At 36.1% G+C, this 23,997-nt stretch overlaps 1 protein-coding gene across 2 annotated transcripts in view; it reads right to left on the reverse strand.

Moving 5' to 3' along the window:
* Nucleotides 1-23,997, reverse strand: part of SGCZ (sarcoglycan zeta) — a 453,681-nt gene that overhangs the window by 52,725 nt on the left and 376,959 nt on the right. For both annotated transcript variants that reach the window (XM_061370848.1, XM_061370857.1), the window contains exon 4: nucleotides 18,261-18,348. In XM_061370848.1, the coding sequence (XP_061226832.1) occupies nucleotides 18,261-18,348 (88 nt within the window). The remainder of the gene's footprint in view (nucleotides 1-18,260; nucleotides 18,349-23,997) is intronic.

A 23,997-nucleotide genomic window follows, 5' to 3' on the forward strand; every position in this document is an offset into this window, starting at 1 on the left:
GAGGAGAATCGAAAGAATGTGATGCCCACAGGTTGAGATAAGAACAGTCCAGTAATTAAGGTAAATACAAACCACTGCTGCTGCAACCAGTAATAAGGATAGAGGAAATAACGAGGGGAGAGAATACAACTGCCCACCACCTGCCGACTGATACCCAGCCTGACCTGAGCAGTGATCTCGTGTTCATCCCTTTGGGTGACTGCCCCCAGTTTATATATCGGGCATGACATCCTGTGCTATGGAATACCTCTTTGGTTACTTTGGGTCAGCTGCTTCCTCCCGGCTTCCCCTCCCCCCTGGCAGAGCATAAGACTCAGAAAGTCCTTGGTCAGAGTAAACATTACTGAGCAGCAGGTAAACCATTGGTGTTATCAGCGCCGTTCCCAGGCTGAAAGTCAAAAACACAGCACTGCATCAGCTACTAAGGAGAAAAATGACTGCTTCTGCTGAACCCAAGACAACAGTAAAGAACTTGTTCCTTGTATCTAACCCGAACTTCCCCTAAGTTTAAACCCATTATCCCTTGTCCTGTCACTACAGTACCTAATGAAGAGTCCCTCCCCAGCACCCTTATAGGCCCCCTTCAGATACTGGAACATCCCTGTTATCAACACTGTTTCCTGCATAAATCCAAAACATAGACTCATACCAGCTACCATGAAGAAAATTACCTCTAGCCCAGCCAAAACCAGCAGAACAACTTACGGAACAATGATCTGGAGCTTCCTAGAAAGAAATGCATTAATTTTAGATACTCATCACTTGTGCTTCTTCAGCAACACGTTCAGTAAAAATACCCCTAGAATTCAGCTACTCCAAAATATCATTACAAGATATAACTCTACTTTTTTATAATAAAATAAATGGGCTTTTCCTTTATGTTGCACTCAGGATTTAAAAGTACATCACTTAGTATTACTCACCAATTGCTGAAAGCGTGGTTAGTGTATTCAAGCCACTTGAGAGATTACTAACAAAACATAATACATGGTAAGTTTGTCTCTTTGATGTAGAACGTTATAAAAACGGTTTTCAAAAGTTAAACTGCCTTCAGGGTAATCAATATTATCAAAATGGAATTCTGTTTCATTACATTTTCATTTCCCAGTTGAAATAAGAGTAAGCAGTTGCATGTGCAATTTATTAGTGTATTATCTTCATAGCTGTAATGCAAACAGCTGTGTTCCAAAAACACTACAAACATACACATCTCATAAAATGTCTGAATCTGTAACAGTACTACTAACAAAAATTATGAATCATCTCTTAGAATACTATGCATAAACAAAGGAGTTATTTTATTTTTATTTTTAACTGAAACCTGGAGAGCAGTCTAACTGTCCATTATGCTTACTTCCAGCAAATCAGATCTGCTTGAATAATGCACATTTCAGTCCAGGGAAACATGCAAGAAAATCTGTCCTCCAAATTGTTGGAAAGGTACTTCTTACAAAACACACGGCTACCTGGAGAGCTTTCTAGCTTTGCTACTTTATGCTATACTATTAACCTACTTCAAATTAGAGATACAGTCAGCTTCTTAATAGATTTAATCAACGATCAAGGGATGTCAATGGCAAACTCTTGCCATCTTCCGTCTAGAAAAATTATTTACTTGTAAATTCAAATAATATGAATTATTTTCTGTGATATTCCGTTAATTTAACATATATAGGTGAAAAATGCGTATCTCATATTCCTCCATACATATATAACAATGGTTTATAACACATGCTTGTCGCACAGCAGTTGCATAATCAATACTATCATTAAGACAGCTACAAGCATAAGATTATTTCAGATATAGTGAAAATGCATTAAATAAAAATGTTGGGCAGTACATACAATATTTGTAAGGAGTAAAGGGGATAAGATTTGCATGACAAACAGTTTGGGAATGAGCTTTGAGGCCTTAATGTTTAACAAGCTTTGGGGCGACAAATTGGAATGTTGAAGGACAGTGAAGGTAAACAAGCAAGCCTCGGGAGGATAGGCCAGGATTTAGCTGTGGTGGGAGTCTCAGTTGATGATGTGGAGGTTGTGAGAGGGTCTGCAGCATTGTGATTGGACTATTTACCTGGAGGTTTTTACAGGAGCCAATGAGATTGAACGTAGCATGTTTGTGTAGGTTGGGAAAGTATGGAACAAGGGGATAAAAAGGGGCTTGGTTGTAATAAATTTGGATTTGAGTCTTGATTAGGATTTGAGCCTCTTCATCAACTTGAGTCCATGTTGTGATACACCACAAATATGAGCACAGAAAATTATAGTACTGTAGTCTAGATTAACACTCAAAGATTATTCTTCAAGATGAGAATTGTGTCTATTTTGAATCTGTATAGTGTCTAGTCTGATTTACTATTAATACTGTAACAGCAACCATGAAGAAAGCACGTTTTTAGCATTTTGCTTTTTAAAGTCAACCCTGCCTTCTACTACTTTATTATTATTCAGGGAAACAAATTATAGTCACTACTTGGAATCATAATAAAAACTACCAAGAACTCAATGCTTTTTCAAGGTTTAGATATAAGGATACGATTTTAAAGGTAGAAGGGTAAACACTCCATTTACCAAATATGATTTAATGCTGACCAGGTAAAAATCTTGTCTTCTGTAATACAATAATCACATGGTACAAGTGTAAGATTTTGGTGGTTGTTATTAGGTGGTGAGACCAAATATTTCTGCATGTGGTAAGTGTGCATGGTTAGTTTGAGTGGGGATTTTTTTGGCATTACGACAAAGCTTATTGCTGTCAAAATGCTGTTCATCCTTGGGTAGCATACACTGTGTTTTTTCACCGCTTGGAGAGAATGAGCAGTCATCATAGCTGGCATGACTGTTCAGATCTCCCCTATCAGCAGACTGAACCTCTTCTCAACAAATTCTGGTTATGTGTATTTTGCTTTATAATGCACTGTATCATGTTTTTTGCTGTGGGAGAAGCTATTCAGGTTGGAGTCCTTTTTTAATTCCCCTAAATATTTTCCATAAAGTTCCTCTCCCCTTCAATTTTCTGTAAAATGATAAAATAGAGGTAATAATGTTTGTATGATACTTTTGAACATAAGAAGTGATGTAGAAAGTCATTGCTATGGAGACAAAACAGACAAACTAAGACTATTTCCTTAGCTGAAACAGTTTCTACCCAGACATTACTTTAGACATAGTTTTTAGATTTTTAAGAATACCTAACAACTGCTCATTACTCATATAAGACAAAACAAAGGTTTGAGACTTTAACCCTATATATTAAGAAGATCATACATTCTCCCGGTAACAAAGTGCTCTAGTTCCACTCCTATAAACAACAATGAAAGTAACACAAATGTTAAAAAAAAGGTGAAGCTAACATTTGCTTTGCTGTGTCTTCTGGTTTGTTTCCAGCCATCTACAGTGCAATTTCATTCATTCTTAACTTATTGAAACATAAGTTGAGACTGAGATGCAGGAGAAAAACTAACTATAAACAATACTAAATAACAAGAAGATAAAGATATTTTGTTTGCTTTTATCAGATGTAGGTGTACACTAGCAGCTGTGCCTAGTTTCTAAATCACATTCCATGTCCACGTGGCAGACAACAAACTCAGACACAGGAATACATAAGAAATCAACCACTTTAATTATAAGGCCTAGAAATCAAACAGAATTGCCATGAATTATAATATTTTTAAATGCAAAATAGAATGAAACTCAATGTACTACATTCTGATTTTTCAATGAAAAATTAGTTATTTATACATTTATTAAATATAGGATATTTTTGGATGACAAACAAAACTACTTTTATGAGAATGCCTTGAAGCTCCTGTGATGGGAGATAAAAAAAACATTTTTAATAAAGATTCAACCCCCAGCTGGTTTCTAAAAATCAGTATTTGTGAAATATACCTAGGTAAAATTTTCTTAATATTCATAGGAATGTTAGATATTATATTATTTTGGCCACCAGGGGTCTCAAATTTTTTAGTGAATGCAAATGCAGTAATACAAATGAAGGACTCATACCAGCTGAATAAAAGCATCGAGAAATGTGAATAGAGATCTTTCAGCTGAAAGCAAGACATCTATACAAGCAAACACCCATGGCAATAAAAAATATTCTGTGTTCTGTTTGCTGAGGAAGGGAAGGACCCACTTTTTTAATATCAAAAAGAGGTGAAAGCAGCAATTAAAAAACCCCCTACCGGGGTCTGTCAACTACTGCTTTTAGTTGAGGCTAACCTTCAAGGTTTCCCCATCAGAATGATTACCTACTCAGACAAAGGAAGTAGAGCAAGTGCTAGGCCAGAAGAAACACTACACGTATTTGTTAACTTTCTTATCAGACTACAGTGAGTAATATCAGTTGTCCACATGTATTGTTAGCATAGGGATATTGTTAGCTTATCACATATAACAAATATATTTGTTATCATGTTATAACAAATACAATGTATAACAAAAATACATATGAAGAAAGAAAATTAAGTAGAACCACCTGAACTGGACAAGAGATATGGTGGTAGCATGGCTTTTCCTTCTTCATTATCTATAGAACCCCTGGTATCTATAAAAGATAAGTGACATTACAGGTTCAGGACTTGGTCAAATGGGAGTTCACAGGAAGACTCTTGATTTCCCAGGCAGATTTTACTTCTAGAAACTCAATGAAGAGACTCACCTAAAATATTGCCTGTCACCTTTGTAATGGATAGAATACAGCCTTCCCTCTATCTGCCTTCCTGGTGCATCTTGATGATGGAACCACGGGTATGAAAATATATATAAAAGTTGCATACAGGTTGCAGCAGACAGCACTTTCCATGCTACTTCTATATAAGGCTACAACTACCATAAGAGCAAACATATATTTTTTTCTTCTATTATCCCTAACGTATTTTCTATTGGAAACTTTGAGAAATTACATGGCTAAACAGACCTTGGATCTGATATAGCCATCCATAGGTTTCATCAGTTATGATCAATACACATGGATGAATGAAAGAAAAATGGGCTCCTGAAGGTTGCTTGAACTTTTAAGTTAATACTAATTTTGCTTCTGTAAGGGCTAAAAGTATGTGCATTATCTGCTCCTGTAGCTCAGCTGACAGGTTATAAATTTGTCTATAGTATCTTAATCACTTATATGGGTCCTCAGATAAGAAAGCTACATAAGCCAGAGGAAGATATGCCAAGCACCTAATTGTTTGTGTAAGACTTCAGACAGTATGTTTTCTCCATTTATAATCTCATTAAATTTAATTTAGTCAAAACATGAACTAGATAGATGAATCGAGGCTTGTGGCAAGTATAATGAGTGGTTTTTCTCATACTACTATAAATATATTGTAATAATATAATTAACATATGATAACATATAATATAAATACACTTACATAAGAAACACTTGTAAATGGCTAAATTTAAATTATCTAATGAAATATATTTAAATATAAAGTAAATTATGAGTATACAAAATTATAAATTTATATTTTTTTTTATTACCAGGTTTACTGCATAATCTTTCCTGTGGATGTTTTCCCCTATTGTCCATGAATCTTTCTTTGTGACACCAGTAAATAGCTATACTAGATTACATTTTACTTATAGCTATCAACTTTATCAACAAGCTTAAATATCCAGCTCATGCAAATGAATTCATTATAATTCTGATTTATTTTGGAGTACTCCAAATTGTGAATGGGAATAGAAAGTTTATCAATTTTTCCTCCTCATGGTGAATGCAACCTGAGCAGTACTAAGCCCTAAGAGAATTTTCCACATTTCAGCATTACCCTCAACTGTGGAATGTTTAGCTTTCTGAGATGTGATTGGCTTTTACAACTGAAATAATTTACAAAGCCGATTATATACCTTTCAGAAGCTGAGTCTTACTGAGTCTGTGCATTACATTTCCATACAAAATCAATGAGAAAATTTCCATCGTTTGTTAGCTGAATTAGGCTGTAAGATTATTGTTACATTGTTTGGCCAGTACCTGTTTAAAAAAATCCAAAGTTGTCTACTAAATAAGTGAAGTATATTATTTACAGCATATTCCACTGAAAATAAGTAAGATTTAAAAGAGAGAGAATAATACATAGTATGAGATACCTGATTAGATGCTGTGTTTAATGAACAGCACATTACATAGATGAAGCTCAAAACAGGAATGTTGCATTTCTCCTTGGGAAATAGGACGTCTTGCAGACCATAAGGTTATTTATTCCTTTCTAAAAATGTTTCAATCACTATGTGTTTCCTTTAGGTCAAACTTTAAGTCTTTGTATTGAATGTTCTAAAAATTTCCCAGAAATTCTGCTGAAAAAATCTTACTGGTAAACCTCTACAATCTCACAGGGGTTATTTTCTTAAAAACAGATCTGATGTTTGATGTGTTTGTATCCTTTGAGACCTTATCTCTCATCAGCATACTCTCTGAAATATTTGCTAACAGTGCAGTAACCCCTTCCTGGTGCCTGCTTTATCATTCTAAGTTGAACTCCACTGGAACTGAAACTGAATTAAGTGAAAAGCATTCATGTCATCTCACTGTTGTTTACCTTTTACGTTCCTGATTTTACCCTGTGGCCTTTTTTACTACCTGTTATGTATCTTCCTTTGGGAAGATTTAAGAAGTAAAGCAGTTCAGTTTTTTCTTTCTAACTGGTAATATTCTCTGTAGGCACTAGACACAGTAATTCTGAAATCTGTTTCCACTCTGTATGTATTTTGAATATTTTTGCCCAGTTATCACTAAAGATGAAAAGCCAACTTCAGTATTTTTAATCGTATTTTATATATTCACTTATAATAACTCTGCCCCCTTAATTTTATTAAAAATACATAAAAATATACAAGTTGTTTTTCCAGGTGTTTTTTGCAGTTTTCCAGGGACTTCAAATATAATCTGTTCTGACTACAAAAATTGTATACCATTATTCACAATGTACTGAATTATATCATTAAAGGTTTTCTGAATACAAATTAAACTTTTTAATATAAATGATGGATTCGTCACATTTTGAGACAAAAAGACTGAAATAAAGCATAAGAGCTCCCAAAGGAATTAGAAGTTTGCTTAGGAAAGAAATTTTTAAAAAAGAAGCAGCTTTAAATTTAATAAAATTAATTCAATGCTGATAGCTATAACATAGGGATGACTAAAAAAAAATAAATCTATTTTTTCCAAAGTGACTTTCTCAGGTTATCTGTTTTACCTGGTGAGTACAAATATGGTGAAGTTATCTATGCAGAAGTTGTTAGCATTTCATATAATGGCACTTTATTTGAGAAAGATTAAATGAAAAAATGTACAAAATAATATTAAAAGATATACAGGATTCATCTACAAAAAGGCTACCACTGGGTACTAAGGAAGGAGTAAAAAATTATAGCCTGATGACCAGAAAATTATAATTTTCTGCTACTTGGTAGATTAGTGAAGTGCATTTGCAGATTTCTGAACAACTAGCATTTACTATAATGATAGCACAAGATGATGATTGCTTAGCCCAGCTCTCAGGATTTTAATATTATCCATTTAGGAAATTACTTGTCACCTTGCCCTTGACAGTGGGACAAGGATCAGAAGCTGTAGAATAAGGATAGAAGCAGATCTGGGCTCTAAGTTTCTATAGGTGTCTCTTCTGATTACAAGTTCTCAATAGAGTTCATTGTTGACATGTAACACAGAAGATGTAATCGAATTCGCAGATTAAGATATCTACCTTAGATTCTTACCCTGGTGACACTTAAATTCTGTCTTTATCGGTGATGTGAATCAATCCCTGAGCACCTACCTTTCAAATACACCACTAGGATATACTGACAGCCTATACTGATACCCTTGAGAGTAGGATCTTACTGTAACAGAAAAAATTTATTATCATGAGGAAATCTGCAGTGTCTTTAAAGGAATGTATGATTTTGTATCTAACCCAGATGCAGATGAATGTATAAATTCAGAGGCAAGACCTGCAGCATAGGTGGAGTTTTTGTCTAGACTTGCTGTAAAGGTTGTGCTTTGGCAGTATGGCAAGCCAGCTAGAATCGCTTCACCGCAAGGAAAGACAGACATGCTAAATTGGTATCTAGTTTCATATGCAAATTCCACAAAGAAAAGTTGTTAGAACAAATAAACAAAAACTAACTACAACAACAAAACAAACCACACCCAAACCAAACAAAAACCATAAAACAGAAACCAAGCAAATGAAGACCCAGAAACACCAAACTAGGGACAGAAGATTAACAAATTTTCCCTTCCTTCTTGAAAGACAGGTGAGTGTCAGAACCATCTTGTCATCCTCTGCCAAGAAGCAAAATGGATAGCAATTTTTTAGTGTCTGACAACTTTAAGGCAGTAAAGTCCAGGTGCCTTGGCAATACATGTGAGAGACGAATGACCAAACAGCTTATCCAAATAAAACAGCCAACCAGAACCTGACAAAAGGAAACTCATGAAGTTTTGGGACTTGTGATGGTTTAACCCCAGTCAGCCATGCAGCCTTCTCTCTCACTACCACCCCCCCTCACCCGCAGGGTTGGGAAGGAGAATCGAAAGAATGTAACTCCCACAGGCTGAGATAAGAACAGTCCAGTAACTAAGGTATAACACAAACCACTGCTGCTACCAGCAATAATAATGATAAGGGAAATAACAAGGGAAGAGAATACAACCGCTTACCACCCACTGACCGATACCCAGCCCAACCTGAGCAGTGATCTAGCCCTTTCAGGTAACTGCCCCCAGTTTATATATGGGGCATGACATGCTGTGGTATGGAATGCCCTTTGGCTAGTTTGGGTCAGGTGTCCTGTCTCTGCTTCCTCCTGGCTTCCCCTCCTCCCCGACAGAGCGTGAGACTCAGAAAGTCCTTGATCAGAGTAAACATTACTGAGGAACAACTAAAAACATTGGTGTTATCAGTGTTGTTCCCAGGCTGAAAGTCAAAAACACAGCACTGCACCAGCTACTAAGAAGGAGAAAAATGGCTGCTACTGCTGAACCCAGGAGAGGACTCTAATGTGGGAATAGCTTATTTTAAAGGCAATGTAGACCTTAATTTTGATTTGGAGAAACTGCTCACTGAATTATTTTCATCTATAACTGATGTTAGTGATTCAGAGTGATAACTATTCCCAGTAACTAATTAATTTCAGATTTATGGAATGCTTTTCTTCACAGGAAGAAATCTATTCTAAATTTTAAAATATTCAGCTAATCATTAATTCGTTGCCATCTGTTCATAATTCCGCTGCAACTGCAATATTTATTACTCTAAGAATAACCTAAGGAAAAGGAAGGTATTTTCAGAGTGTATTTATGCATATAGAAAATTTTAAATCCACATTAAAAATACCTTCAAATGTCCTGTGCATGAAAAATTACATCATGACAGCTCTGCCCATTTACAAATTGCACAATTAAACATCTCTAGTACGAGCATGATATGGAATTCGAAACTCCATACTGTTCAGAATGGAAGCAAAACAATTAAAGAGCAAATAAATGTAATAATCTTGATGAAGAAGCACAACAAACCAGCTATGTTCAAGTTACAGATATTACTGGTAATTTCCTATGTGTTACTAAGCTACATGTTATACACTGAAGTTGGTTTTGGAAATGCGTATTTTTATAGGGACCAGATAAAGCAGGGCAATAAATCGAAACTTCAACATTAGTGTTTTTAAAAGCACACAATAATTGTAACAAAACAGTGAGATGCAATTTCTCATAGTCTGAAGATGTATAAGGGAAACCCTAGAAAATATAAGGGTTTTTATTACAGAATCATAGAATAGATAGCTAGAGTTGGAAAGGACCTTAAGATCATTTAATTCCACCCCCCCTGCCATGGGCAGGGACACCACACACTAGATCATGTCACACAAGACTCTGTCCAACCTGGCCTTACTAGGCATCTAACAGACCTTGTGATCTTAGAGGTTCATGATCTTCTATGGGCAACTAATTTTCATGGACAAACAGACAAATGTTTCCAATCTTGCCTATTCATAACGTACAAAAATTTCTTTCATATATAGAAACAGGTTAACTTCCCATAGCTAGCTCAGTAAGGTAAGTGATAAAACTCAGACTTCTTAAAGATAATTTAGCTGAATAAATAAGTATACAAACAAGCTACTTCTCACCTATGTTTTTGGTAAATCTCTTTGCTGTCACTTCAACATCTTTAACAGCAGCAGCACGCTGTTGAGTTTCTTCTTGCAAGTATTTTCTGTACCTCTGAAGGAGAACATCAGAAATATCTCACTGCCTTTTTTTTTATTATTATTATGGTTTTGTGTTTGATTAAGTTAAAAGCAGCTTCTCATTTATTTGCCTTTATTTTGTCCTTCACCTAAGCCAATTCTACTAGAATAATATATTCTTACCAATATTAATAAGCTGCCTGAGCATTAGGGAAAAAAAGTAAAAATAAAATCTTAATGTCCTGCCAGGGACTTGCTAAAGGTCCAGATGCTCTAAGTAATTTAATAATGCTTAGCACCCAGCAGCAGCCTAGTGAATGTCACAACACATGCACAGCACCTGTTTTTGCAGTTAAATTAAATATTAGCAGTTGATAAAGCTAAAACCAAAGAATTAGATCCATCTCTTGAAGATGTATGCTGTATCCCTCAAATCCTACTTAAATACCTTGGAATAATGTCTATTTCTTTCACTTTTGGGATCTCTCTCCTAGAAAAGGAAATCACTTCTCTGTTTTGAACATTTGTGGAGTAGTTATGTTGTCTATATTGGCCAATAGCAGGACAGATGGCAATGGATTAATGTTTAAACAATAACGCATCAGCACCACCATGAAAATTACTAATGACCTGTTCCCACTCAGACTCTACTTGTACAATTAAATCCAAACACTGCTTATAGTTTAGTATGGTACAGTATGGTAGGAGGGGAATATATCTTTTAATATTGAGGATAAAATGTTTGAGAACTTAAATAGAATTTTCTACAAATAATAGAAACACCAAGACTAGCTTTTAAAATACAGTAAGGTAAGAAAAACCCTATAAAACAGAAAAGTAAGTGCAGGACTGCTATACTGCTGGCAAAATAGCTGCTGGTAATTGAAATTTACTTAGGTGTATGTCCAGTCTCCCTACAGATGCTCTAGAATCAAAATCAGCATTGAGATGAAATACTAAGGCACCAAGCTTAGGCTTATCAGGCACCCCTTTACACAGGGTCACCACAGCAATTTTGCTTTCCTTCTGCAATCACTGCTTGGAAAACACTGATTTAGCATTCCCTTTTATCCTTTTCCCATCATGTCTAAAGTGATACTGGATATAGAACTTTAACCACTGCCTTTTCATGAGAAAAGAGCACTGCAGCTGCTGCTTTTCCAAAGCTTATCCTGCAGGAAGCCATCACACGTCCAGTCCTCTGCTTGTCTGGCTATTTGTGCCAGCACCAACTGTAAGCAGCTAGGACCTGAAGCTTCACTCAAAGTCTGGCTTCCAGTAGACTGGCTGAGGAAGACCTGCTACTTGTCCCTCTTCCTCCCTCTCCATGGACTTATTGTGTACGCCTTTGACAGAATCAGAATCACAGAATAGATCAAATTGGAAGGGACCCATAAGGATAACTGAGTACAACCCCCTCTTCCTCACAGGACTAACTAAACCTAAAGCATACGACTGAAAGCATTGTTGTCATGGTTAAATCCAGCTGGTAACTCAGTACCACACAGATATTTGCTCACCTCTTCCTCTGTCTCCCCTCCTTGGGCAGGATGGGAAGGAGAATTGAAAGACTTAAACCCTGCAGGTTGAGATAAGAACAGTTTAATAAATAAAGTAAAATATAACATTACTAATAATAATTATGATAAGGGAAATAACAAGGAAAGAGAATATAAAACTAAAAGGGGAAAAGGAAAAAATAAACACAAGTGATGCACCATACAATTGTTCACCACCCGCTGACTGATACCCAGCCTGACTTGAACAGTGATCTGGGCTTTCCGGGTGACTCCCACCAGTTTATATACTGGGCATGACGTGCTGTGGTATGGAATATCCCTTTGGCTAGTTTGGGTCAGGTGTCCTGTCTCTGCTTTCTCCTGGCTTTTTGTGCTCCTCCACACTGGGAGAGCATGAAGCTGAAAACTCCTTGATCTGAGTAAAATGCAACTTAGCAACAACTAAAACATTGGTGTGTTATCAGCATTGTTCTCAGACTAAAGCCAAAACACAGCACTGCACCAGCTTGACACGGCACAGTCCAGATCACTTTCCTGGGGAACTATGTTCCAGTGACCGATCACTCTCAGCAGAGAACCTTTTAATTGAAGTTCAATCTAAAATTTTTATGCAGATCTATACCTTTCCACATGTGAAAGAAACGTCGAATTTCATAACAGCAACTCAATGATAAGTGAGATTTATGCTGAATATATACAACAAAATTGTTGCTACAGAATAAAGAAGCATGCTGACCCAGCTGCTGCATACGCCTTAAAGGATTTCTAAAGTCCAAACTTAAGAACACGCATTCTGACTTCAAAAAGGCATCTTTTCCTCCATGTGCTTGTCCTTTCCAAACCAGCTCCAGATTATGGAAAGAAAAAAACTTCAAAATCAAGTACTTGACCTCAAAATTGCTTCCAAACATAGATGATGTATAAACTTAGAAAAAGAGGGAGAAAATAATCTGGACGTATTTTGTCTATGCTACAAATATTATAGAAAGAAATATCAGATTATTTATAAAAGCACAAAGTACTTTTTTCATCTGTTACAGACAGAAAAAAGCATTCTCCTTTTGCTTCAGATATGAACTAGCATGAGCTGTACCTTGTGTCCAAGGTAGAAATAGTCTTCCTGAGCTCAGACTGATGGAAAGAAAAAGAAGAAAACCTGGATCTTTGGAAAAGTCTTAAACACCAAAAAATTTTAGAGTTTGAAGAATGCAGAAAGAAGAAAAAAATATACTGAATGAGGAAAGAAGAGGAAGGGGTCTCAAGACCCCAGCTCTGGAAGTACCGATGTAGTGTTAAAATAATTTAACAAGAACTGATTTTAAGATAGAAAGAAGGTTATATATAACATGCTAGTGAGGATACTTAATGCAAAGCATCCACAGCGCAGACCTCCTTTGCTATGCTGTTTAGAACCAAGAATGCACAAGCACCTTTGCCCCTGAAATAACCCCACAGGAATTGTACAGAATTTAAACATTGTCCTACTTCTGCTTGCATTTGTATTTATTCATGGGGGAATTTTTAATTCTTGACATATCAACTGACACTATATGCTCTTGTATTTCAGGAAAGAGATTTCAGGTTAAATAATGGCCATACCTACACAAAGAATTACCCACTGGTCCTAAATAGTGACAGGGGAATAGCTTCCTACTCTATTTTTGTAGCACAGTTTTCTTGAGGCAATTCATAAAGGAGATGTAAGATGTGTTTTACACCATAGAGTACATAAAATATTAAACAGTGGTGTATGTAGTGTTATGTCTGCACGTAACATAGAAATTATCATAAAGATATGAAAGATACTGCTTAAAAATTGAAAATGTACCTAAATGACTAAACGCATCTGAAGTACTGTGTAAAGTACCTCTCTCTTTCAAAGGGATCTTGTTACCCAAGCACAAGTGAACTGTAAATGACTGGTGACACCAGGTATGGTTAATAATTTTATGAGTTAATTATGTAATGGATGTATAAAGAAGTATTGAGTCCAGCTAATTAAAGACCTAATCACAAGAGAAAAATTTCCCCACTGCTGAATGCCAAATATACATATGCAGATTAACACAGAGAATGATGCAACTTGCAAGACAAACAGAAGTAAAAACTACAAGAGTTGTTTGCAACTGTTTTACTAGTCCATTAACTACTACTGCTTCTGATGCTGAATCAAAGCGATCAAGTCGAAAGGCTTTCTATGACTGGAAGATGAGAAATGCAGGAGAAACATGGATGAATTTCAAATAAATTAACATGATAATTTCTAAAAGGCTCCTTTGGCAGGCCCCTCAAAGTGCTGGCAAAGAGGTTGAAGTTTTGACTCTTTCTCAGGGCTTTACATTTTCCTAATACCATACTTCGATATAATTACTTAATGTGAGTAGATTCTCATGATAGTTGAGACAAAGTCATTAGGAGTCTATCAGTATATTTTGTGTGAGCTCCTATTACAAAACCTGTTATAGCACAGATGGTTTGTAAAAAGATTTTTCTAGAGACTAGATAGACATAAACAGAGGCAACGTCACATTGCACTGTAAATTATGAGAACGGATGAGACTCAGATTCCAGCTGGACATTTCAGCTGTTATGAGCAACATGGCACGCTTTCTGACTGCCTCTTGGCTCGTCTCATGTACTTTGCCAGGAGGAGACGTAAAGCCATATGGCCTGTCAGGCACCACTCTGTTGTACCTTCTGCAGTGCTCCTGAAGCTGAAAGACATCCTTTAACTGTGCAGATAAGTACAAGGTAGCTAACCTGTACTAAGAAAGGGCAAGTTACCTCACATTACTGTCATTTAAAATATCTGATAATGGATCTGCAGCACAGACTGGCATATGAGCTGTATTTTCACCTCCTATATAAATTGTTTATATTCCTATATTTGGAAAGTGTCTAGCTTACTATAAAACTTTGGTAAGAAACATAATACTATAAAATTTGTATACTCAGAGGTACAATATTTTTCTGTGAGAGTTATCTAAATATTCTCTGGACTGATTAGTAACTAACTTAAACCAAGGAAAATAATAGACAACAGAGTAATTTTCAACAAAAATTTCCATTTAAGATGCAAAAAAATCTGTAAAAAAATATAAGCAAAGAGAGTAATTTAGCATAGAAATTACAGGTTACAATGAGAAGAGCCTTACTAATGATGAAGTGACCCATGAGAAGAGCTTAAGCTATTCATAGAATCATAGAATACTTAGGGTTGGAAAGGACCTTAAGGTCATCTAGTTCCAACCCCCCTGCCATGGGCAGGGAGACCTCACACTAAACCATGCCACCCAAGGCTTTGTCCAACCTGGCCTTGAACATTGCCAGGGATGGAGCATTCACAATCTCCCTGAGCAACCCATTCCAGTGCCTCACCACCCTAACATCTGCTTTGTTGGTCTGAAACGGCATGTCTAAAAACTGAAGGCTATGTAGTCCTTTTGGAGATCCAGTTACAAATCTGGCAGTTTCCTGACCATATGTTATGAATAGACCAGAGCACAAACCAGCACTTTAGCCCAGTTGGTGTAGATCTCAACAGACAGAATTGCTACACCTGTGACTTTCTCTCGGTACAATTTTTAGTGTCAGTATAAACACACTGTACTATGGTAATGAATGCAACCTTGGTTTTGTAAGACCTGGAGCCATAATTTTATTTTATACCATTTAAACATGTAACCACTGAAGTCGTCTAAGCTTTTTTTCTTTTTTTTTTTACCATATTTTTTCTTCACTCCTCCTAGATTATGATGTGTTTCAAGATGTCTTAATGATGTACTTTACAGAAATAACTCGCACGATAACTCACAGAATTGAATACCTGTTATCAAGAGTGCACTAGAGTTTTTCCATCTCCCTTGGTGATCATTCAGCCATCCTTCTCACAGCCCCACACCTAATTCTTTACATTATTTTGCAGTTAAAGTTTTAATCAGATCCTCTTTAAGACTGTCTTAGTCATGCATGGCACAATTCCAAACACCAAAAAAAGAAATTTTAGTTGACATAAAATTTGACATCAACAGCAATTTAAACAACAAAGAGACCAGCCTATTTATTGCCTTGTACCACCATGCATGTCCTGTGAAATACAGATAAAATGCCAATGGTATTACATGCATAGGAAGTGTACTGTCATCCATCTAAATGTACAATCATCCATCTAAATGTACAATCATCCTTCTTTCTTTTCAGAATCTCGCTGCCATGCATATAAATTTGTAGTGTTGGGTTTTGGGTTTTTTTGGATTTGTTTTGGGATTCTTAATTATTCAGCTTTTTAAAGAAGCTAATACAGAAGAACATTTCAAAGTTGTTAACTAGACATTATAATTTCCTTTCTTTTTTTTTTGAAGATTAAAAATTTCTTCTCACTGCTTCCTCCACTATTTATTTTCATCCCTTTCACTCAGCAGACACACATAACTGCTTCAGCATGCAGCACTAGTGGAGCGACAAAGAGCATTTTTTATCAAGTCTGGGACTTTCCAGACCATATTTGCAACAGGAAAAAAACATTTTCTGATGTCAACAAACGTGGTATAGAAAAGCCCCCACCCCTTCTCTCAGCAGAGATTTCCATGTTTTTAGCAAGGCAAAAATCTGCCTTTCAGTGCTCTACCTTACACAATAAACTTTTTTTATAAGGGAAAGCAGGAATACTACATTCTGAATTTCAAGAGCCTGTTAATATCCTTGATTTCCAATAGTTCAGATTTATACTGATGGCACTGGTAGTTACAAGTACCTATAGTAAGAAATATTAAATTAATCAGTAACAAGGAATATTTTAATAGGCATTCAGTGCTGTATGAGGAATTTATAAAAAGAAGATTTTTCTATTAATATAAGAAAGAATAAAGGCAATACAGCCTGAAAAATAAGAGGATAAAGAATAAGCAATAATGTAAATACAATATTGCAATCTAGCAAACTTGCACTCTCCAGACACTCTGCACCAGCTGCACACCAAGAAGCTTATAGATGTTCACCCTAATGATGATAACATAAGAACACATGTTTTCTTCAGGCCTTTTATGTTTTTAGAATATTAACCTCTAGTGTGATGCCTTTAAGTAAGTCAATCTCAATATACTCACATACATTTTCGGTGCTGGATTCACTCAGCAGAAATGGTGTCAGCAATCAAAACACCATGTCTATTTTAGTCAATGTGAATGTCTGCCATAGACACCTCAACTTTTTGCAATTACTAACCAAAGTGGAAGGTTTTAATAATAGAGCTATTGGATGAGACAGAACTGTGTTCCATAAACACACTGGGCAAGTACAATATGGCTAGAACAGGTGTTAGCTTAATTTTCCTCATCTATCTGTATCTGCTAGTAAGTCTGGTTACCTTTGCACACTCATTTGATGTGGTCATTCAGGGAAATCAGTGCAGATGGTGTGTCACTGTATGCACTTGCCAAAGATTTTTTACAACTTGAAGCAGGTATCTCCAGCTAGTATGAAAGCTTGGTGAAGATTACAACTAGCATTAATTTAACACTACTCATGAGCATAGCCTTGGCACAAGAGTAGGTAAAACACAGCTTAACCCAGAAGTGGAAAAAAAAAAAACCCAACAAAAAAAGATGCAGAGTCTAAGGGTTTTCTCCTCAAATTTATACAGATGTTGGTATCTTAGACATACCTGTTTGTATTATTTTTCATCTTATTCCCAGTCAACGTATATTGTTTTCTAACATATCTAGAACGTTGCTTTGTACTGAATTTCTGGCCAATATTCTTAAAAAGCAATGAATATCTTCAGTACTATCCTAGTACTGAAAATATAAAAAATATTACTTCATATGTATTAATACAGTAAGTACAATTTGTTCTAAAAAGGCAGCATAACATGGTAAACTTAAAGGAGAAAACTCGTGAAAAGCACAACAGATAAGTACAGGATTTTTTATTTCTATTTCATTTGGAACTCTGATCTGCTGTATTTTATGTTTTGCAAAATATCAGCCACGATTTTATCCAAGGACTGGCAGTATGATCATTTTCCACCAGAATTTCATAATGACTAGGAAAGCAGTTGGATTTTTGTTTTGGTTTGGGTTTTTTTTTTTTTACATTCTGCTACTCCAACTGTTTTCAATATATGCTGATGCAGCTGCACTGCAAGACTAATGGGAGCAAACCAATTCCCACTGAAGCAATGGAAGACTGACAGAACTTGTGAGAATATGGTAATTATTATCCTCACCAAAACTGTTACTGAAATATTTTTTGCTGATTTTTTTTTTTAGTTTGTTTTGTTACAGCTGCCTCAAAAATTATAATTTTCCATTAAACTGTTTTAAATATTTGGAGCAGTTTCTACTTTCCCTGCACTCAGCTAATACTGAATCATGCTCTTCTAATCTGTTGTACACATTGGTTTTTTTTTGTTTGACTATGGTGATGAATTTTTTTCTGACTATTCAGCAACAATTTATCCTAAATTTTAACTAATGAAACCTATTCATAAAGCTAAACTGATGTACATAACAGTCAATAAAGAACACTCACCTACTGTCAGTTGTCCAGTTAACTGTCCCATGTGATTTCTTGCGTTCACTGTTACATTTCTGTCAGACTGTAAGACCAGTGGGCTATCCTGGGAAACATGTATAAGACAATAAATGAGAGAACAAAAAACTGAGGTAGAATTAAGTTAGAACTAAACATAAACATGCATCCTGAGAGGGGAGTTCTGTCAAACATAACAGCCTCTTTAATGATTTCACAAACTATTTTACAAGTCAAATTTTTATGTAAAAGAATAACAAGATTGCTGTCTCAAGCTTAAAACCTTTGTTCATGGAATCCCTGATTTAGAAATCAGAGCTGAACTTAATTTATACAAAACATACTTTATTTCCTCAGGATAGTACAAAGTTGCAAATTCAAAAACTTTAATACACACCTGGTTTGTTAGCCTTTTCCACATAGCTAACATACATTTTCCTAATTACTTAACCAACACTATATTACATTAGTCTATTAACCTGCGCAACCTACAGTATTAGGATTGCACTTACTAAAACCTTACAAAGACAGCCATGCATTTCTTTGAAGGTAAGAGGTATTACTATTCTTGAAAAAGCAAAGGAAGAGAGCACTGGGAGGTGAGGTCATATTACAAACAACCCTGACCCCCCCACCAGTAGTACCTGACAGGTGCTACTAGTGATTGTCCTAGGTTCATCAGTGATCAAACTGATGCAGAACAAAGACAAGCATGGTATGATGTTAAGTACAGTCTTAACATTTTTGGAGTCATTTGCAGCATGACTACATTGCTATCAGCATCCTACTATAAGCATTCTAGGAATGTTTACATATATATGCGTAAGCATATCCTGTGTTCATAGCCAGCTTAAGGAATCTGAGAAATGAAGACAGAACTGAATTTTGCTTCCTGAAGAATGAGAAGCCAGATCCACCCCTCCAAGGGAAGTACAGATGCAGGGGAAAAAGCTTCAACAGATAGCCATGAGAAACCCAGCCTAAAAAAAAAGAGCTTACTTATCATGCTGTCATTGGAAGGTGATGAGTGCATGAGAAGAGGGAAAATTTGGTGGTTGCTGCTGCTGCTGCAGAGGCACTTTCCTCCATGGAATCACCTTATACCACACTGTACTTCCCCTGAAGCTTGCAGTGAGACCTTAGGTATATTAATGCTTCTGGCAACTAAGCATAGGTAAAACACCTGACAAAAACAGTTGGGAAAGTGCCTTAGCTAGGAATGACTAAGGGCTGGGAAAAAAAAAGAATCTGAAAATCATTATATACTCATCTTAAATTCTTCCCTGGGCATTCCTGCACTGAGCATATTAGGTTAGATAGGCTACTTTGTGTTTGTATGTGAGCATATTGGTTCTTCCTGTTCTTGAAAGTTTTACAAGATAAGAAAGGAGTTAAGAAGCCATACATAAATATTTATTTTTACCTGAATGATTCATTAGCGTTGCACTTAATTTTTCTACACGTTAAAATCCATTCCTTTGAATCCAGGCCTTGCCTCTGCCAGAAACACTCTTCCCAGTTGTTTTCACTATGATTATTAACTTTAAATGACAATCAGTTCCCTGGGAAGTCTGAAATTATTCTGAGCTAATTTCTAAGAGTTCAGGTGTGTTTCATCTCTCGCTGGACCATGCTATGACCTCTCTAACATCCTGACAATTAGCTCTGCATCATGGAATCTGGCAGATGAAAATCACTTGTTCATCTTCCTATATAAGAAGCTGTAATTATCAGTGAGACACTGTTCAGTGTGACTGGTTTGAGTTAAACATGTGATGCAATCAAGGGAGCTTCTGGCAACAAAAGCAGCTGCTAAGGACCTTTTTCTCAACACTTGATTTGATTTTCACTTTCCTTATGGTCTTTTGAAGATCATTAGTCCAGGCAACTGCTGCTCTGGGAAAGAAGGTTGTCCTGATAAGAGAGCTGTATAGCTGAAATATATATTTAAGGAGCTGTTTTCCCTTTTGCTTAGCCAGTATTCCGCTAAGAGTCTTCTCGGATTAATCTCACCCTTAGCAAGGGAGGGTACTCCTATGCCTATTTTTGCCAGCTCAGCTAACTGGCAATTTACACTTCCAAGCACTATCCATAGTCTAATCTGAATGTTTCTTTCCTTTCACCTTAGGAAAATACTTAACAAGATTCTCAGGCTAAAACCTGTCTCTCAGGTTTCTTGTGCTCAGGTTCTAATTGTAAATAAAGAACTTGGATATCAAATTCTCAGATATGGGATAATGAAAAACTAGGTGAGCCAAGCCTTCTTTCTTCTCCTTTGTCTTATTTAAAGATAAAAAGAGGGATGAGGAAGTTAAGAACTTAAATCTATATTCCTTAGTTTCTAGATGTCAAATATAAAGCTGCAACCTTAAATTCTGGAAGAAAAAAAAACCCAGCGGCAGAACTCCAACAATTTAAGCAGCCCAGCATTTTATCTACAGAGTTTACCTGCACTTCTGTTTTCCACAGGAAGTGCCTAAGGACAGGTTCAAGATATTCAAAGGTAGTCTGCTCAGAGGAGCTAGTAACTCAGGGGATACTTAGCTGGAATCAGAGGAATTAAAGATCTGTAAGATGAGTATAAAACTGAGATAAACATCAGTCATATGGACACAAATATATCTGTGGTATAAAAACATTGGATAATTTTCTCTCTGCATCACCATATCTGCTACTCTTTCTGATGTAAAACTTCAGCATGCAATTTAATAGACTTGATAATCCACAAAGTACTTGATATAACAATATCAGAAGGGAGACAGAAATGTGTTATCACACAGTTTTCCTGAAAAAAAAGGGGGGATTATTAAGCTCTTCAAATACTGGAAGTATTTGTAAATAAGTAACATTTGTTCTGAAGTCAGACAAGCCTAGGAACAAGAACAGTTATTTTCTTGATATAATTTTCTAGGCTGACATCACCCAATAGCTGATTAAGTATAAAAAAAGCCCCAGACTGGTATATTAGTGTTGTGGTTTAAACCCAGCTAGTACTATGTACCACTCTGTTCCAGCCGAAACCAGGACAACTAGTTAGGATAATTTCTGTATATATACTTAACGAAAAAGGCTTTAAGTTATATACCTGACAAAAAGCCACACATTAAAAAATGAGCAAAGATCTCTTACTGTTGTTCCTGGCATTATACAGCTGTATATCAGATTTTCCATTTAGAGGTGAGCATAAAGACCATTTTTCCATTACACGCAATAAAGTAATGTACTGATGTTTTTCCTTTACATGTAATTAGATAATGTAATGCTATAAAATGAGTTCCATGTATATCTATAGCTCAGCATTATCAGTATCAGGAACAGACATGCTTCATATTTAGAATATAATTGTATACATGCAGTGTTAGCATTAGCATGAGCAACTCGAAGGAACATCCCTGAAGAAGTTCTTCACCTATTATCAGTTCTTGATGCAGAGTTAACTTGAATGCATGAGAAAAAGAGCTAAAAAGGCAGATCTATCCTGCCCATTCCAACTTTCTACCCCTGGAATATGCCATGTCATTCTTGCAGCCCCAGTCCTGTGAGTTCAGAAGCTGTTCTTGCTGTCTAAACTTGCAGTATGGGACACTTGAACAGGGAGTTTCCTGAAGTACAGAAAACTTAGACCACTTTCAGATTATGAGTATTATTTGGTCTTGGAGCAAAGTAGTCCCTAAAATCCAACTGCAACTGGAAAGCTGACTTCTTTCCTCCCTCCCTCTCTCATGGAAATTCAGATATTGCTCCTGTTTCCTCATTTTGCATTAGCATTCAAACAACCATGGCTTCTTTCCCACTCTTTGTAATTCTAACTTGAACTGCAAGAACGTGTGATGAATTAAGCACAGCCGTTAGTGTGCTGTATAAATTTGCTCTCAGATTACCTGTATTTGTTAAGCATTTTCAGGAATAGTTTAATGTCTATTGCAAAGCCAGTGAAAAATGTGGAACACGTCATATTGTTTATGTGAAGATTTTGTGAGTATTCTTCACACACACTAATGGCAACTAGTTCCTTAGCAGACAGCTTCTTTTCTCAGCTGTATTGCCCATTTACAGGACAATGCAAAGCTTGCTTTGCAAACACATGCAAAAACCCCAAAAGAACAAAGAATTTCAGATAGTGAAATTAATTTTTTTTTTCTGGAAATGATTACTGAACTCATTTTAATAGGAAACATTTTTCAGGTGTGCAAATAAAATTCTGAACAATGTCTTGAAAAGGTCTATTTTTTAAAAAGCTAAAACTTTTAAAAGGAATCATCTGTGGCAAGACTACTTGAGGGACGCTACTTTCTGTGTTTTTTCCTCATCCTTAATGAACCATATGTAACAGAGTAAGAAGTTTTCACTTCAAATATCATTTCTCCTGATTTAAATTCTGTACTGAAGTATAACTCTTTATATCTGATGCATGACACATTGACACAGAAATATCTTTGATGTTACTAATTCCTTAATTATTTCTTAGCAGATGTGATTTTATATGAAGAATAGCAGACTATATATACACACCTTCTCATTAACAGACCACTTAAACTTTCTATTCCTGCATTGCTATGTAAATGTGGTCTTCAGAAAAGAGGTAGTAAATAATTTGTAATACCATTTCAAATATTATACTGTATATAACAAAAATCAACATAGTCAGAATACATAGAGCTTTTACTAATAACAAAATGCTAGCAATTAAAGTATTGTAAGGGGATACTCATAGAGCTATGAGGGCATTATCAGCCCTTACTGGCCCTGCCCAACTTCCCTGGCACTTCCCCCATCACTGGGGGAGGGGCATTTCAGTCCAGCTCCACTTGAACCCCTCCTGGCAGGGTGGTTTCTTTGACCTCTCCTTACCCCTTAGGGAGCAGCCAGCCCTTGCTACTCCCTGATAGATATGAGGACCTAAGATGCTAGCAGAATCTCATGAAACTCTATGAGATGATTCAGGTTTCAAGCCCCAAAATATTACAACTTCAGGATTTTCAATAGTGTATTAAAGATAAACCAGATGAACATGATGTTACTATAGTACGTTTAAACCTCATAGCAGCCTTCCAGTATCTGAAGGGGGCCTATAAATATGCTGGGGAGGGACTATTCATTAGGGACTGCAGTGGTAGCATAAGGGGTAACGGGTTAAAACTTAAACAGGGGAAGTTTAGATTGGATATAATGAAGAAGTTCTTTACTGTAAGGGTTGTGAGGCACTGGAATGGGGTGCCCAAGGAAGCTGAGAATGCTCCGTCCCTAGTGGTGTTCAAAGCCATGTTGGACAGAGCCTTGGGTGACATAGTTTAGTGTGAGATGTCCCTGCCCATGGCAGGGGGGTTGGAACTAGATGATCTTAAGGTCTTTTCCAACCCTAACTATTCTATGATTCTGTGATTCTATAGTCACGTCTTATCTGAAACAGGTTTGCAGCTTGGATTCATAAAAGGAAAAATAAACCAAAGAATTTCAGAGATATTTTCAAAAAGCTTTCTTGAATGTAAATACAGTTATAATTACAAAGGAAGTTTTGGTGGAAAAAAAAGTTGTGGATTTTTCATTTGGTTTTAGGGTTTTGTTTTTTTTTTCTGAGTAAGAATCACAGTGCAGTACTAATGATCAATTTTATTTTTAGAATTATATGAGCACCTTACTGTAAGCATATAAAAGACTGATAAAGTGCTTTATAAAGTAATTTGACTATAAAATATTCTGCATGAGCAATCATAGCAAAACTCTAATGTTTTAGAGA

Source organism: Neopsephotus bourkii, unplaced genomic scaffold, assembly GCF_033783945.1.
Source record: "Neopsephotus bourkii isolate Nb327-2 ecotype Australia unplaced genomic scaffold, CSIRO-AGI_Nbou_v1 NB_168, whole genome shotgun sequence".
Lineage (NCBI taxonomy): Eukaryota > Metazoa > Chordata > Aves > Psittaciformes > Psittacidae > Neopsephotus > Neopsephotus bourkii.